Genomic DNA, 16,845 nt, shown 5'->3' on the forward strand with positions numbered 1-16,845 from the left:
AAACACTACGGCAAATCAGAAAACACTACGACAATTCATAAAACAACAGGACAATTCATAAAATACAACAACAATTCATAAAACAATACGGCAAAACATAAAACAGCAAATCAGAAAACACTATGGCAAATCAGAAACACAACGACAAATCAGAAACACAACGACAAATCAGAAAACACTACAGCAAATCAGAAAACACTACGGCAAATCCAATAAAGACAATATTAAAAGGACATACAATTGGAAAACAATTTTCTACTTCCCAAAACAGAGATAAACTCCTTCTTGAGAAATTAGCAGCAATCTTGCAAACCACCCAAAGCCCTGCAGCAAGCAAACTAAAAAAAAGCAGCGACAACTAATTATGTTTTTCCACAAAGCGATGAAGCTCATTTAAGTATCACAGTGGATGTGACAAACTTTCAAAGGCAATGAAAACCAACAAACTGCAGCAGTGTGACAGATAAATTAGCATAATTAGCACACATAAGAACAAAAAGGACACATAAGAACAACCGCAAGCAGGCTTTGGAGAGCAATAATGAAACACACACAGTGACTGAACTGAGCACAAACACACTGAACACTCACCTGAGCTTGTTGATGTGAAGCAGTGAGTCAGCAGTTTATGCTTACAGAACTTCCAGGCTGAAGCTAAGCTAGTGGGACAAACATGGCAACAAGTTGTGACACAAATGTTTGTATTTCATCTACAAAGTCTTCTTGAGGCAATTATTAGCAGTTTAACTTTGTTCTGAAAATCTTTTAGAGCAGAAAAACCCAGAAAGAGATTGTAGCTTGCAAAGTTAGCAGAGTTAGCTGAGTTGCAGCTACAACAGGACAGCAAATGAAAAAAGCCGGAAGAGTGCAGCAGCTTTATATAGGCGGGTTGATTGAGGGGGCGCTTGATTTATGTCTCAGTAAGAAGAAAGATAAATATGTGAAGTAGTTCGCTGTCAGCCTGAAAATGCTGGGGATAAACACTGAGTGTATTAATCATATTAATATACAGACTATGGCCACACACAAGAAAGGAAACAGAGATTTTAATTACTTTTGTAAAGAACAGATCCTCCATAGAGCTGAAAGTATCTTAGCTTATTTATTTATGTCTTTAAAAAAGTGCTTGTATACTTTTCTTTTCACAGATGGTATTTTATTTAGAATTTCAGATGTATTTTTCTATATTTATTGCCCTATTGTCTTGTTGTTGAGTACCGGTGTTCTAATCAACACGTCATATTCCTGTTGTGTGCGAGCTTTCTTGAATCTTGAATCTTAGCTTCTTTGAGATGTGAATTTTCTCTGTTGGAATCAGGACAAAGAATATTGAATGCTCTTTAGGTTTTTATATCTTTGTTAATCCTTTTCCAAGACTGATCCTTTTGTTGTTTTTAACTCTGCCTATTTCTTCATCAGTCTTCCTGAAATCAGTATTTTAGATTCTATGTCATGTTGTAGCTCATGTGCTGTTGTCTATGGTGTTTAAATCAGGGCTCAGCCAATAAGAGCCCTCAACCAATTGCCCCTGGAGAGATGTACATTATACACTTACCTCCAATGATTAAGCCGCGTTACAATTTTTATTAGTCACACAAAATACCTCATGCTCTGAATGTCTGCTGTCTTCACCTGCAGCTAATAAACACCATTATTTTAGCTGTCACATATTAAACTGTGTTTCTACTGTTTTGCCTTTTTCTCTCCTCAGCTTTTTTTATTTCCACTTTCGAAGAAAAGTTGCCTTCAATATGCTCCCTTTAAGAAAAAATAAATGACTAATGCTGAAAAACTCTAGTATCTCCTGACACTTGAAGCGTGTGGAGCTGTTAACTAAACTGTAACGTCTCTGAGTTATGTCATTATCATTCTTACACGTGCAGCTGTATCCTCTCAGCAGCATTCATTTGAGATGTTCTGGACAGTATATACTGCATTATAAAATATTCTATTTCACCTTAGGGTGACATGATCTGCATTCAGTATATAATTATCCACATATATAATGTGATACTATATACCTGGTTAACCCGGACACTGTAGGGAGCTGCTCCTGGAGAAACCCTCCATTGTGAGTCATCATGTTGAGTCATTATGTTGCCTCCAAGTATCCATTATGTGCAGTAAATCATGCTCAGTACATTTACATGCAGCAGCTCAATAATGCTTTACTCAAAGCTCCAGATGTTGCACTTCAGATCAGAATCACAATTTTTACTTCTTGTGAGAGAATTTCAGAGATAAAAACACATTTAACCATTTAATCCTGAGACTACATCATTTATCCAACAAAAGTATGAAACCTGTTCTTGTTTTAGTTCACCTAATGATAAGATTTGTTGATTTTATGGTAGGGAAAAAACATGTAAAGTGAAGACAAGACACTGGGCTTGGAAAAAAAATATGACTGCAAACTTAATGACTCACCAACATCAGATAAGGTGGTGATAAAAGTGAGTATAGATGATGCTCATTCAGTGGTTTGCAGCTTTATTTAATGCAGCGCAAAGTTCATTAAGTATTCACCATGTAAGCCCAACTTTAAATAAATCAACAATCTTACAACTCCATTTAGACATAATGTTCAGATTGCAGCTGAAATTGTGCTTTAATAAGACATGCCGAACTGACACAGAAACTTTGGTAGGAGCCTCCTTTAATTACCAGCTCTGTCTTGTGCATCTCCCCTGCTTACTGGTTATCTAAGTTGATTAATATGTGAGGGTTTGTCTGTGTTGTGTCTCCAGGAAACCATGCTGGAGCTACTTTGTGATGCTGTGGCAGCATCTGTACGGCAGGGGAAAGGTCTGGTGATCAGCGGCTTCCCCAGAGACCTGAGACCGGCGGAGGAGTACGAGGCTAAGGTCAGAGCATGAGTCATGCGTCCACAAGAGGAAGAGCAGAAAATAAACCTCACTCAATTTAAGTGTAATGCAGGAGTGAAAGATTTAGAGCAATATACACAGAAACGTTTTAACATATTGATCAGAGCCGGTGATAACTGAACATGTCGACATGTCGTGCCTTGTGTGTCAGATGGGAGAGCCCACTGCAGTCCTCCTGATGAGCTGCTCGACAGACACCATGTCCGGGCGTCTACAGTGCCGCAGCAGGTCCACATCCAGCTTCCAGTCGGCCTCAGAAAGAGAAGACGTCCTGCACAGGAGGGCCGAGAGCTTCTGCAGTGACAGCCAGGAGGTGGCAGCTCACTATGAACGCAAGAAGCTTCTGCACAAGGTGAGCTTGATTTCCTTTGTGAAAGAAATCTGTATCCAGGTTTTTGTATGTACAATCATTCCTGTTAAACTCAAAAGTTTGGGGTTCAATTCCCACCACAGTTACATCTAAAGACAACTAAAACACACTGTCAAACCTGTCACTTAAATACCACATCACTTTTTCTTAGTTTTAAAAGTTCCCTTTGTTGCAGAAAAAGCGTGATCTGTTAGCCAAGGTCTCCTATATTCACCTCATTGTCTCTTTTTTAAACATTTTAGCAGCTCAAAAACTACAAAGCTTTCAAGTTCTTCTTCAACAGAGGAGATCGTTGTGTTACATCAGTGTTTTCTAATGAGAGGCACAATCACAGACTATATATACTACATATAGGATAAGCTTGCTCTTTAAAATGAGCTGCGTGTACATAATATCACATCAGATGTCTAATGTGTGTAGGATTAAATGCCACCACAGATATGGAGGTCATGTGTCGGCTGTGTGCTCACAGAGGTTACTCTGCAGCAGACAGCTGTCCTCGATTGCACGCTGCCCCTCTGTCTATAAGAGGCTTCGTCTGAGTCTGTGTGTCTGTCTGCAGATTGATGCCGAGAGGTCACCAGATGAAGTGTTCTCTCAGATCTGCCAGGCCATGGAGAACTTCTGATTCCTACACTGACTCCAGCCCCACTTCTCTGCTGTTCAGGAGCTCCACCTGTGAAGACTTCTCTCTCTCTCTCTCTCTCTCTCTCTCTCTCTCTCTCTCTCTCTCTCTCTCTCTCTGCAAGGAGACTCACCCATCTCCCCTCACACCTGCACCACACACACGCTCATTGAACTCCAGTGATCTGCATGTCCCCCAAACACTCCCAGCAAGTGGTGAAACCTCTCCTGCTTTAAACACCGACGAAGCGCCTGGTTGTCACATTCTGCTTCACCCACTCGCATCGTCTCTCTCTTGCATCGACCTCGATATATGCTGCCAACTGCCCGGCCGAGGCGGATTACTGTACTGAGAAACATGGCGTTCCTGCTGTGACTGAGAGCATGTTTCAAGTCCGAGAGACAGGAAAGGTTCCCCCTACGCAGGAAAGGAGGAAATGTCAGTGTGTGTGTGCGTACGTGTGTGTGCGTACGTGTGTGTGCTCATGCTCTCATGCACAGCGTCGTGTTTTATATTGTGACAAGCATGCAAGAATTACAATCAAAGCTTAACTGCCTTTTGTGCATTGATTAAAAAGCAGAAAAAGATTTTAAAGTGTTCAAAAAATATGTATGTTTCTGAGCTCATTGTGCAGGTGCTTGTTTTCAGTCTGGTATTTAACATTCAATAAAGCCAGTGCATTTGCTAAAAGGAGGATTTCTGAGTGTGTGCTTTGGTGTTTTGTGTCTGTTTGAGGGAAGTGGATGACTTCTCATATTTTATCCTATAGCCCCGCCTGCTGGAGAGGAGACTGCAACAAAAGGTGCTGAGATTATAAATAGTACTGTAAGTATAAAGAGGTTTAGGATCCTGATAAAAGGACATGAAAACAACATGAGAGTCTATCTGTAAAGTGCTGTAAAAAGCTAATATGTCAGCAAATTGACCTTTAACTTCGGGATGAAGGATCAACAAGAGTCACAAGTTGGAAAATAAATGCTTAAAAAACTAAAAAATAAACATAAAGACTTTCAAACCACATTCATCCTACAAAATAATATTTTGCACGAGAATTTAAAGAAACTACATAAGCATTCATTCCTTTCAGAAGACAAAAACAACAAGCATTTTTTTCACAACTTTCGTGATTAAAACAGTTACCTACATTTTTCTTGTTTTCTTCATATATTTTCTTCTTTTCAGCTTTTTGAGATATAAAAGTTTATTGAGTTAAACGATATTGATTCATAATTATTTTTCATAGACTTCTAATCCCACAGCTGCCTGCCTGTAGTTCACTTTAAACTACAGTAAAGCCCTGTTACAGTGATAGTCCTGTCAATCCTCAGTACAGTGGTGATTTTGGAAATATAATTTTACAGTGCTTCTGTACCAGCTGCTTCTTTTGTAAGAGAAGGGTGATAATTATAACTCTAGAGACATAAAATGAAACATTTCTTTTTTCACTTCATTTTCTGTAATCTTAAAGCTCCTGTGAGGAGTTTTTAGACAGTTGTGAATCAGACTGAAATTAATGCTGACGTATCCAACCTTCAAAAGCGAACTAGACTATCACTGACAAAATTAATATCAATATACTCTTTGTTAATGTGTAACCATAGCTGGGGGGTAGGCGTCAGACAAAGTGAGTCACAGCTGTGTGTGATACCTTTGATTATTCAAAGACAGCAGGATGAGATCTTTCATCAGAAAAAAATCTCTTTGCAAAATTACAGGAAGAGATCTGCAGAGGTGAGAGTTACCGTTGTGTCCACAGGGGGCGCCACAATCAACACAAAGCAAAAATTCCTCACAGGAGCTTTAAAGAACTTATATTTATGCTTTCCCTTTTCATGTCATCATGAACAGAGTATCTTGAGATATGGATAAGATATTGCACCTCACAGTGAACTATGACTTTGCATTTTTAAACATTTTGCAACTTATGAATCAGAATAATTAGTAGAAGCTCTGATATATGAGGATTCAATTTTAATTCTGCAACAACTGCTGCGTCTTAATCTGACTATTATTTCCAGTAGAAATAAATCTGCCATTAATATTTCAGCAAAAATGTTATGACCACCAGGGGCGCCAGTTTAGCTCAGTGGTTAATTTGCATGTGTACTGTACAGCCACTGTAGTTCTCAAAAGGGATGCTGCTCCGCTGCATGTCATTCTCCTGTCCTCTAAGATAGGTGCATAAAGAGCCCAAAAGAAGAACCGCTGATGTCTTTAAATCTCATTTTTCACATATTTCAATATAAGGATGTGCTGCTGTATCTTTGGGTTTTAGACAACTACCAGGACTTCTTCTTCTGATCAAAACTAAGCAAGTCAATTACTAAGACTCATTGTTGCAGCACCGAACTCAAGCTCAATAACACTCCATGAACCACAGGTGTACAAACACTATTTTCACATACTTTTATTTCCACGGTTCTCCTCTAGCATTTTTTTTACATTATTATTTTTTTTACATAAGAACAGACTGTTATACACAGATATTGAAGCAGGGCAGATGGGGTGAGGGAAGGAGACGAAAACCATACAAAATGGTGTCTACTCAAGCACAACAAAATCTATGTGTATAAAATTGTTTGGGTTGTTCCACTGCGGAGGCACTAACCTCTACCTCAATTCTTTTTTAAATAGATTAATAAAAATACAATCTTTTAAATGGACCTTTGTAAAGTGGACTGCAAAATTAAAGAACTAGAGGCAATGATGACTGGATCGATAATGTGGGGGGCGGGCGATGTGGGTCGAGGGAGAAGTCGTGGCCACGTTCAGAGGTGGAGCTCCGCCCCTCGGAAAAACAAATTTCTCTTTTAAAAATGGCACACAGCAACTAGCGCTGGCTACTTTTCACCATATACTTTTACACTCAACATGATCAACAACGGCACACATTGGGGGAGGAGAAAAAACAAACAAAAACACAGTCTTGTGTACTTTTTCCAAACGTTCCCATTCTCCTGCCTTCATAAACATTTGCTCTCCGTGCTGTAGTGCTTCTTGTTAGACATGTTTTAGTGGAGAGAGCAAAAGGGGAAAGAAATACAGATGAAGGTGTGTGAAAGGTGAGGGGTTAGAGAGCAGCGTTGTTTGACAGTGGTAGGAATGGCTCCATGCTGAAACATGGCACCCAATCTGTTTACAGGTCTGCAGAACGTCATGTGGATCAGCAGAACTTCCTACAGTCTGCAGAACCAAAAACACACCAGCCTCCACGCCGCCAAACTTCCTTGCATTAGCCACAACCCCTACTGAGGAAGCTGCGACTCATAAATACTCAATCTACGGATGCCTAGCTAGAACATTTTTCACTCTTGCATAACACGGAGACACACACACACACACACACACACACACACACACACACACACACACACACACACACACACACACACACACACACACACACACACACACACACACACACACACACACACACACACACACACACACACACCACCTATGTGTATCTCAGGTGATGACTTCACAGTCCACTATGACCACACATCTCCATTAGGTGGCGCTTCACGAGACAGGCTGTCAGGTCTCCAGTTTGAAGCAGCACAGGGAGGTCACTGGAGGATGATGATGAAGAGGAGGAGGAGGGGGGGAGGGAGGCAGCCCTGGTGGAGTCACAGAGCTCGGGAATGTCGGTGTGCCTTCAGTTTAGTTTGTTTTTTTAAAAATAGTGTATCATTTCAAATCACAGATCCATTGATTAACCTGGCTGAGGTGGAGCAGGGGCCCCTTTGTTCTGAGGAACCAACATGGCCGCCCTTTGCTTGAGTCAGGGAGGCCAGTTTACCAACAGCCCCTCCCAACAGCAGCACCGTGGTCTGCTCCGAGGCCCCCTGGCTGTCTGCCTGCCTGCTGGCCTTCCTGCCTGGCGGCGGGTTAAGCGGTTATCTTGGACTTGGAGGATGGAGCCATGCACAGAGTGGCCTGTGGGATATGTGGAGAGAGCCTGGAGCTAGAGGCGCCTGCGACCCTGTCATCTGTTGGCTGGAAAGTAGTTAGGGTCCAGGTAGTTGTAGCCCGTGCTCTGCGGCAGGCAGTAGTCCCTGTCCAGGAAGGTGTCAGACTGGTGCACTGGTTCTAAGTGATGGTTTGGCTTGTGGGTCTCTGTCTTGAACAAGCTGGAGGAAGAGCAGGGAAAAGAAAGGGTCAGTGTGTTGGCAGTCTGAACACACTGCAGTAAAAGACATCAAGTAGGGGTGTGTGTGTGAGGTTAGAGCAGAGACACTTTAACCATAAGAAGTTTCTTCAAATTAAAAACCTGCAGACCGAACAAAACTTTAATCAACACCTCTTAAAAAGACACTCAGAGAACATGTTGGATTATTACAATGGCTCTGTTTGCCATAGAGGCTGTTTAGAGTGAGGATTGTACTGTTATCATTAAACACTTTATAACTAGGCATGGTCAGATCCCACCAGAACTAGGGTTGCAAAATTCTGGGAATTTTCAAAGTTGGAAACTTTCCATGGGAATAAACAGGAATAAACCAGTAATTTACTAAATTGAAGGTTGGCTCTTAATAGGGAACTTAAATATAGATGGAGAAAATATATTTTACAGATTTCATGCAAGTCCAGTTGAATATCTCTGCTATTCCTCAATCACATGCACATAGCACACTGCTTACTGCAGGGCTATTGAGACCACGCCCCCTACATGCACTGTGCATTCCTCCATCACATGCACAGATGATTTCTAGAATCCTGCAGAGGCTAGGCTTGAGAAGCTTGAGGGAAGATGCTTTTTTATTTTCATGTTGTATGGGACTTTTTTGGAGGGAGAGGGGCTCTTTTAACATTTTGAATAGGACTTTGATGGGATTGCATTGTTGTTAATTTTTGAATGGGTTGGGTCAGGGGGATGAGTGATATTTAACTCAACATTCCTGTTTTTGTTCTTCAATGAGATAACTGATAGTTCAATAAAATATCTAACACTTGATAAAGTACTTACAAATAAATCTGTTTTAATTGTATTATTTTTGGATGGATGTCTGCTTATAACAAAACAAATATTTATGCTTTGATATGATACCTTTCCATTAATTTACCCTCAATTCCCAGTTAATGCCCAGTTAATTCCCATGGAAAGTTTCCAATTTTGAATATTTCCAAACTTCCCCAGCTTAACTTCCCATGGAAATTTACCGGAAATGTTCCACCCCTTTGAAACCCTAACCAGGACACATCTAAATTGATCTGCATTGACTCAAATAAACCTCGAGTTCACATCCTCTATTTTTTTTTTCATCTCAGGTTGCAGCAACTTTCTCCATTACCACAGCAGGGCTCTACTGTATGAGGAGGTGAAGTGAATGTGTAAAAGTTTACTGAAGGCGGCAGACTAAAAAGATTCACTAATCAGAGCAAAAACAAATCAGCTCCATCCCCTCTTGAAGACATTCAGCCTGTAATTAGTAGCCGAAGCCTTTTATTGCTTCCTCCTGTTCTTATGATAAATGTCAGAGGTAGCAGGTCACACCAGCTGTCACTGATGAACTTTATTCTTTATAAACCTGGTGGGTTTATTGTCCCAGATACATATTTAGTCAACACCAAATCAGTCTGGCCTCTGGGCTAGTTAACACAAAACATTACAAAGCTCAGATCTGGATCTAGGCCAGGAGGACTTAGTTTGATACAAGAAAACTATCATTATCAGACAATGCTTTTCAGAGCAATCTATGTTTTAATGGAGAATAGAAAAAGAAAGAAAAAGCTGTGTTTGACTTCCAATATAAAACGATCCAATGAATATATATCAGTGGAAAAAATACATAGCTAACTATAACTATTCTGTGCATCTGTATATACTTTATTATTATTATATTTTATCTTTTTTAATTTGATCTTATTTGTATTTATATCTTATTTTATTCCTTCTATTAATATTTTGACTTTCTTTCATACTGTGTATAAGAGCATTCTGTGATAACTGAATCCCCCACGGGATAAATCAAATATTTCTGATTCTGAAACATGGAGCAGACACGAGGGATAACATGCAGTAAAAGGTTGTGTTCAGGAGTCAAACCAGCAACCCTACAACAAGGACTGCTGCCTCTGTGCATGGGGCGCACACTTAATCAGCAAGGCCTAACTTGTGCTTCTCGATGTTTATTTATTTTAATTTAATGGTTTCATTTTAAATGTCACACTTCACTGTCGAAGCAGCAGCAGAAGGGGAACTCACCAGTCTGAGCAGTTGGAGCAGAAATCGACTGAGTTGTCTTGAGGACAATCCTGACAGTGCCACCGCACTCCCTGGATGGGCTCCATGCCACAAACGTCACACTGCAGAGCACACACAGACACCATGTTCAGGACATACATATGGAGCAGTATCAAAATTTAAATATGCTGAAATATTCAAATGTCAGAAACATACATTGTCCTTTTACATCTCTGTAAAACGTAAAAGGATGTCAAAAATTAATCGAGCACTGATTAATTGATTGTTAAGAACTTACTCAAACACATTTTTTGTTTCGATTTTCTAATACGTTTGACCAACATCATGTGGTCTTATATTTGGTTCAGCTATCAGGGAGGTGTTTTAAGTTTAAAGCATGGTTCAATGTGAATCAGCTGACTGATGGTGTTGCGCACAGCGGAGACGTTCAGATGGGGGGTGCTGCTGAGTGACAGGTCTCCAGCGCTTTTTCCTGTGCCGCCGGACTAGTTATGACACGGTTGCGCTCCCGGCTGACAGCTGACCGTGTTCACATGCTTATTTTTTCTCAATAAGATTGAGTAGACAGAAAACTGGACACTGTAAGTCTAAAATATATTTCTGTTCAGTTCCCTTGTTGAAGTCTGAGCTTTCCCTTTTATGACTGTGTGTCCGCAGAGATAATGAGCCGGCTTCACATGTTGATTTTCAGCATGTTTAACGTTTTGAACACCTCAATATGATCCTTAGCTGTTTAATACTATCAGTCCTATCGGTGTGTCAGGAAGGAAAATTAGATTTAGGGGGAAAAACCCATTTGGCATTGTTTTAGACGGAAAATGTTTACGTTTTTTTGAATGATTAATCGATAATTGATCGTTAACATTTCCAAAGATCGATCAAGGAAAATACTTGAAATTTACATTCCTAGTTTGTTTGCATTGTTCATTCTTTTGCATATAGGGAGACAAATAGCATACTGTATGTGTCACACTTCAGTATAATCCCTGAGTTATAAGCCCCTTAATTGTGTTTTTATTTGTAAAGCACCTTGTAACCCTGCACTGAAAAGCACTCTATAAATAAACTTTGTTAGCATTATTGAAGTGTAATGTCTTGGTTGATTGTGTACAGGTGTTCATATGCTAAAGCCTGTCTGAAATGAGCTCCACAGTGTCCTCACCTTGTAGCCAACGTGCCGCATCCCGACCTTCTCTTCCCGGAACTCCTGCAGCGCATGTTTCTTCAGTCGCTTCAGCTCCAAAAGCTCTTTGTACTCCGGCAAGTTTCTTAACTCCAGAGGAATTCCCTCCTCGTCCTGCATGTGTGGTAAACAGAAAAAATACACACGTGTGATGAGCATGCATAGAAAATGAAAAGACGGGGGGTAGATATCTGACGTGCTCTTGCTACTATTGATCGATCTATTGTTAGAAGAAGAAGAAGAAGAAGAAGAAGAAGAAGAAGAGGAAAGTATCTAAAAACACAAATCAAGCTTTTCTTTTGTTTGGGCAGTAACGCTGCAACAAGCAGAGATTGCCTTCCAGCTGAAAGAGCAGAGTGCTCAAACTGTCTCTTTCACTGAAGACACTTTATTTCTGCTGGTTCAATTTCAACGATCATTAAAAAAACAAGTCTGAAACTAGTCTTTGTGTTTCAACAGAGAGACAAAGCTACTGGATAGATTTGGTTTATCAAGAAACCAAGTAATAGGCATGGTATCACCTCCTACCATTCTAATGTAATAGCATTAACATCACGGACAACACAGAGGTTAATCCTTGTTAAATTGAGGGCTGGGTTCCTTTGGAAGGTGTAACCGGACATGGATGCTATTTATGGACTATGTTGAGAAACTGAAATTGCCAGCAACTTACAGCCACATGCATTATGTCAGTGTGAGGTGGTTATTAGACCTGACTTGTCATGTAAATGTCAATGTCTCCATTTCCCAACTGACCTGTTTTCTTGCTCTCCTTCCCTTTGAATGCAAGTAATTTATATATCTTATTAGTGCCTTACAGTTTAAATTTGTTTTTTGTGTAATTAATCTAAATCAAACATGTTTGTTTTTATTATTATTTTCTATTTTTACTTTGTGTAATTTGTTTAAAGTCATGACCACTTATTTAGGCCCAGTTGTTCCGAATGTTACTGTATTGTTTTTAAAGAAAATGTTTAACTTAGGTTTAAAAAAAAAAAGTATCAAGTGCATCAGATGTATCAGAAAACTGTCGAAGTATAAAATGTTAACATTTACGGCTGAAAATCACATATATTATATCATATTTTTTGTCTTTTACCGCAGCCCTTTTCTCATCTGTACTCCTAGAAATTGGCAAAAAAAAATCAGGACAATCTTCCCTGAAGTCCTCTAAAGTTGTATTCACACATCTACGGTCCCTTAAAGCTTTAAGTTTTCCCTGTCAGACAAGAGAGGGTGGACGTCAGAAGGTAAGACACCAAATGACGCTGTGGGAGTCGAAGTGGAATGTTTACAACATATCCAAGATGGCAGGCGGAGCTGGGTCTGACACTGTGAGACATTCTTTTTTTTAATAACAAGGCTACATGTAAACTGAAGCGTTCCCAGCATGAAGGAAAGAGTGGAGAAGAGTATGCCGGGAAGAGAAGGAGTATAAAGCAGCAAACCAGTCAAGTGATATAACATCATCCCTCCCCCCACTTGCTAACGATGATATTTCCTGACTTTTACCTTCTCCTTTCTCTCGTCGGCTCACCCTGACCTCTTGCAGAAATGCAGCCATTTCACTGTGTAGCTCTCCAGGAGTTTTCATATTAATACATTTCTAGAAGTGATTGTTTTAGATAGCATGACGTCACGGTCAAGCTCTCCCTTCATTTGCAACATATTAACTTTCAGTCATACTCCAAGTCTTGACAGGAGTCTTGCTCGACATGTTTCCTCGGCAAACTACCATTCTTCACTGCAAACACGGCCAAAGGCAGGGGCAGCCTGGTGAACTGTGAAATGATTGCGGCCATGCTGGCAACACCTATGTGACTTTTCTTCATATCGGTGGTGTCAGGTTTTTTTTGTTAACGCTCTGGTGGAGCCAGCAGCCTGTGTTCTCAGCAGGGCATGGCGACCTGGTTTTATTTAAAGGTTATTGCCATCAAAGAGAGAGAAGAAAATGTCAGCTCTTGGGTAACGGCGAGAACCAGGAGCAGGGAAGTTGAGATAAATAAATAAAAGAGAGGCTGGGCTGGCATCCTGCTCTGATTTAGCTTTTTAAAACAGTACACTATTATGATTGAGGAGAGAGGAGAGAGGAGAGAGAGGGAGAGAGAGAGAGAGAGAGAGAGAGAGAGAGAGAGAGAGAGAGAGAGAGAGAGAGAGAGAGAGAGAGAGAGAGAGAGAGAGAGAGAGAGAGAGAGAGAGAGAGAGAGAGAGAGAGAGAGAGAGAGAGAGAGAGAGAGAGAGAGAGAGAGAGTACAGGCATGCATGTTCAGAGGGCTCACTTCATCCTGAATTGTTAAAGTGGTGTTAAGAGAGGGGGAGGCAGTCTGTCATGTGAGAGCAGACGTAAGCAACATGGTGCAGTAGCTTACTTTGCCTCGTCTTGAACAGATTTAAGCAGACTTGTCGGTGTAAAACAAGCTCGAAATGGCACATAGCATGAAGCTTTCCCTGTCTTCACCTTAAAGGTCGCTGCCTACATGAAGAGGAGTGGTAAGCATGACATGAACCATAGTCTCCTCTGTGATCAGGGACATGAGAGTCAGGGGATCAGTCACAGCTAATCTAGTAGGATGTATAAACAGGAGTAAGATTTGTGCAAAAAGAAATCACGGCAGTAAATAGAGTGAGTGCAGGAGTGCAGTGTTCTGTGATGTGACAGAGGACTGACCGAGTCTTCAGCAGAGGGGTCTTGCAGGCTGCCGTAATACGCCGCGCGCTCATCGTCTTCGTCCATGTAGACCGGAGGCTCATAGGAGGTGAGGAAGGTAGACGGCCGGTACAGGTGCTTGTTGAGGTGATGCTGCCTCTTGCTGGATGCCTGAGGAATAAACAGAATAAACACATAGAGAGAAGAGCAGGTGGTTTAGACATGTGTCAATAAAAATGAACCATTATTGAATTTGAATACGTTTATTCAAAGCCATTATTATTCGGGATGTAATGATGCACTCAACCCACGATTCTATTCAAATCCTGATTTTTGGTTCACTCACGATTCACTCACAATTCTCTTACAATTTTCAAGAAAACTGGATTGAACTCAAAATTTAAATAACTTATTTTATTTCAATTCAAAGTAATCCTTTTTCATTTTGAATGTGTGTTGTAACTTAAATAAAACCACTGCACACTTTTCAGTGCCTTGCAAAAAAAACTAAAAATGACTGTACAAAAATACCTTGTTGGAAAATTTCAGAACAATTATAGAGAAATAGAAAGTGAATGATTCCCAAATGAAAGTACTAAATATTAAAACAAATAAGGTAAATCTCTTTGAATTAGTGATCGATCTTTGGAAATGTTAATGATCAATTATCGTTTAACCATTAAAAAACGTGAATGTTAATTTTCCATAAAAAAAAAAGCCAAATGCATTATTTCCCCCTAAATTAAATTTTCCTTCACGACACAATGTATATTACTGACAGTATTAAACAGCTACAGATCATATTGAGGTGTTCAAAATGTTAACACCCTGAATATCAACGTGAGGAGCAGGCTTATAAATAATCTCTGTGGACGCACGGTCATAGAGTGAAGACTCAGACTTCAACATGTGGATTTACTGCAACAGGACAACTGAACAGAATCACATTTTAGACTCATAGTGTCCAGTTTTCTTGTTCTTATTGAGAACAAATCAGCATTTAAACGCGGTCATGTGTCAGCTGGGATCGCAACCGGGTCCTAATCATTCCAGCAGTGGAGAAAAACAGCGCTCATGGAGACCTGTCACTCAGCTGCAGCCCCCAGCTGAGCGTCTCCGCTGTGTGCAGTCAGCTGATTCTGAAACATGCTTTAAACTTAAAACACCTCCACTCAGCGAGTGACCAGAGAGCAGCACAAGAGACTTAATGATGTTGAACAAGCGGAGTATAATGCAGATAACGCGTTCTACTGTTTAAAAATACTATCCAGATACAAATTATGTTTAATTGACTTAATCCACCCTTATTTCTATCGGGGTTTTTTTACTGATTTGCGGTATACCGTGACATTCCTAATTATTACCATTTATTTTGACAGAAGACAGAAAGCACAATTAATTTCTTTATAAGCTGATGACATATTAGTATTCATGTCTAACTCTGCTGTTGTTGATGTTTGGAACTGAGCTTAAACTCCAAGATCTTCTTTATGCACATGTAACTAATGTACATAATAGAACACTATATTTGTGTAATGTACTAGTATTTTTTGAAGTATATTTTACTTCACTGGATTTCCTGCAGAGCTCCCACACTTACTGCATACAGGGTTCCCACTCTTTACCAGAGATCATTTTCCAGGACATTTCCAGGACATTTTTATTGATGATCAAGCTGGTATGACAGTCTAAATTTAGTTCCTAATTTAGTTCCTAAATAGTCTAATATGTTCCTCTCAGTGGAAGTCTACATTGAAAGACATGTAGTCTATGGCACTGCTCAGTCCCAGCTCTGCTCACAGCAGAACTTTGTTTTGATTTGTCAGCATGGCGGCCATGTGGCCAATCACATGTGAGGATATAGGATACAGGTGATGGAGGGGAGGCTGTGTATCCTGGCTACATCTGTTCCTTCAGAGAGAGTCTTCTTGAAGACCGGGCAAATACTCACTGAGAGAAGAAATTGAATCAGCCCATCCAAACTGAGGCATCTGATTTTTCTCAATGCCAACCCGAGGACATTAATAATGTTTGCTTGAGTTTGGTTCTGTTTGCATGAGTTTGGTTCTGGTTCTGTTTGCTCCAGTTTGGTTCTGGTTCTGTTTGCTTGAGATTGGTTCTGGTTCTGTTTGCACCAGTTTGGTTCTAGTTCTGGTTCTGTTTGCTTGAGTTTGGTTCTGGTTCTGTTTGCCTGAGTTTGGTTCTGGTTCTGTTTGCTTGATTTTGGTTCTGGTTTGGTTCGGTTCTGGTTCGGTTCTGCTACGGTTCGGTTCTGGTTCAGTTCTGGTTCAGTTCTAAACGGTTCTGGTTCGGGTCTGGTTCGGTTCTGGTTGGGTTTGCTTGAGTTTGGTTCCGGTTCTGTTTGCTTGGTTCCGGTTCTGGTACGGTTCTGGTTCTGTTCTGGTACGGTACGGGTTCTGTTCTGGTACAGTTCGGTTCTGGTTCGGTTCGGTTCTGGTTTGGTTCTGGTTCGGTTCTGGTTCGGTTTGCTTGAGTCTGATTCCGGTTCTGTTTGCTTGGTTCCGGTTCTGGTACGGTTCTGGTACAGTTCGGTTTTGATTCGTTTCTGGTATGGTTCTGGTTTGGTTCTGGTTGCTTGGTTCCGGTTCTGGTTCTGGTACAGTTTGGTTTTGGTTCCGCTTTGGTTTGGTTCTTGTATGGTTCTGGTTCGGTTCTGGTTCAGTTCTGGTTGGGATTGCTTGAGTTTGGTTCTGGTTCTGTTTGCTTAAGTTTAGTTCCGGTTCTAACCCTAACCCTAATCATAACCCTAAACCCAATCTTAACCTTAACCCTAATCGAAACCCTAACCCTAATCATAACCCTAACCCTAATCCTAACCCTAACCAAAACCCTAGGCCTAACCCTTATCCTAACTCTAATCCTAATCCTAACCCTAATCTTAACCCTAACCCTAATCCTAACCCTAA

General features: G+C 40.5%; 2 protein-coding genes and 1 long non-coding RNA gene across 5 annotated transcripts in view; 1 reads left to right on the forward strand and 2 right to left on the reverse strand.

Moving 5' to 3' along the window:
* LOC117827381 overlaps positions 1-834 on the reverse strand; it is a 76,553-nt gene extending 75,719 nt beyond the window's left edge. For both annotated transcript variants that reach the window (XR_004634198.1, XR_004634197.1), the window contains exon 1: positions 592-834. This is a non-coding gene — a long non-coding RNA (uncharacterized LOC117827381). The remainder of the gene's footprint in view (positions 1-591) is intronic.
* ak5 (adenylate kinase 5) overlaps positions 1-4,576 on the forward strand; it is a 115,271-nt gene extending 110,695 nt beyond the window's left edge. Inside the window, 3 exon segments of the mRNA XM_034703972.1 lie at positions 2,748-2,864; positions 3,037-3,237; positions 3,818-4,576. Of these exon segments, the coding sequence (XP_034559863.1) occupies positions 2,748-2,864; positions 3,037-3,237; positions 3,818-3,883 (384 nt within the window). The 3' untranslated portion in view covers positions 3,884-4,576.
* Positions 4,577-6,263: 1,687 nt separating this feature from the next.
* The window catches only part of zzz3 (zinc finger, ZZ-type containing 3), a 35,364-nt gene continuing 24,782 nt past the window's right edge, over positions 6,264-16,845 (reverse strand). For both annotated transcript variants that reach the window (XM_034702724.1, XM_034702725.1), the window contains exons 9-12: positions 13,940-14,089; positions 11,251-11,385; positions 10,089-10,189; positions 6,264-8,013 (exon numbers count right to left, since the gene is read on the reverse strand). In XM_034702724.1, the coding sequence (XP_034558615.1) occupies positions 7,869-8,013; positions 10,089-10,189; positions 11,251-11,385; positions 13,940-14,089 (531 nt within the window). In that variant the 3' untranslated portion in view covers positions 6,264-7,868. The remainder of the gene's footprint in view (positions 8,014-10,088; positions 10,190-11,250; positions 11,386-13,939; positions 14,090-16,845) is intronic.

The sequence above is a fragment of the Notolabrus celidotus genome, chromosome 15, assembly GCF_009762535.1.
Source record: "Notolabrus celidotus isolate fNotCel1 chromosome 15, fNotCel1.pri, whole genome shotgun sequence".
Classification (NCBI taxonomy): domain Eukaryota; kingdom Metazoa; phylum Chordata; class Actinopteri; order Labriformes; family Labridae; genus Notolabrus; species Notolabrus celidotus.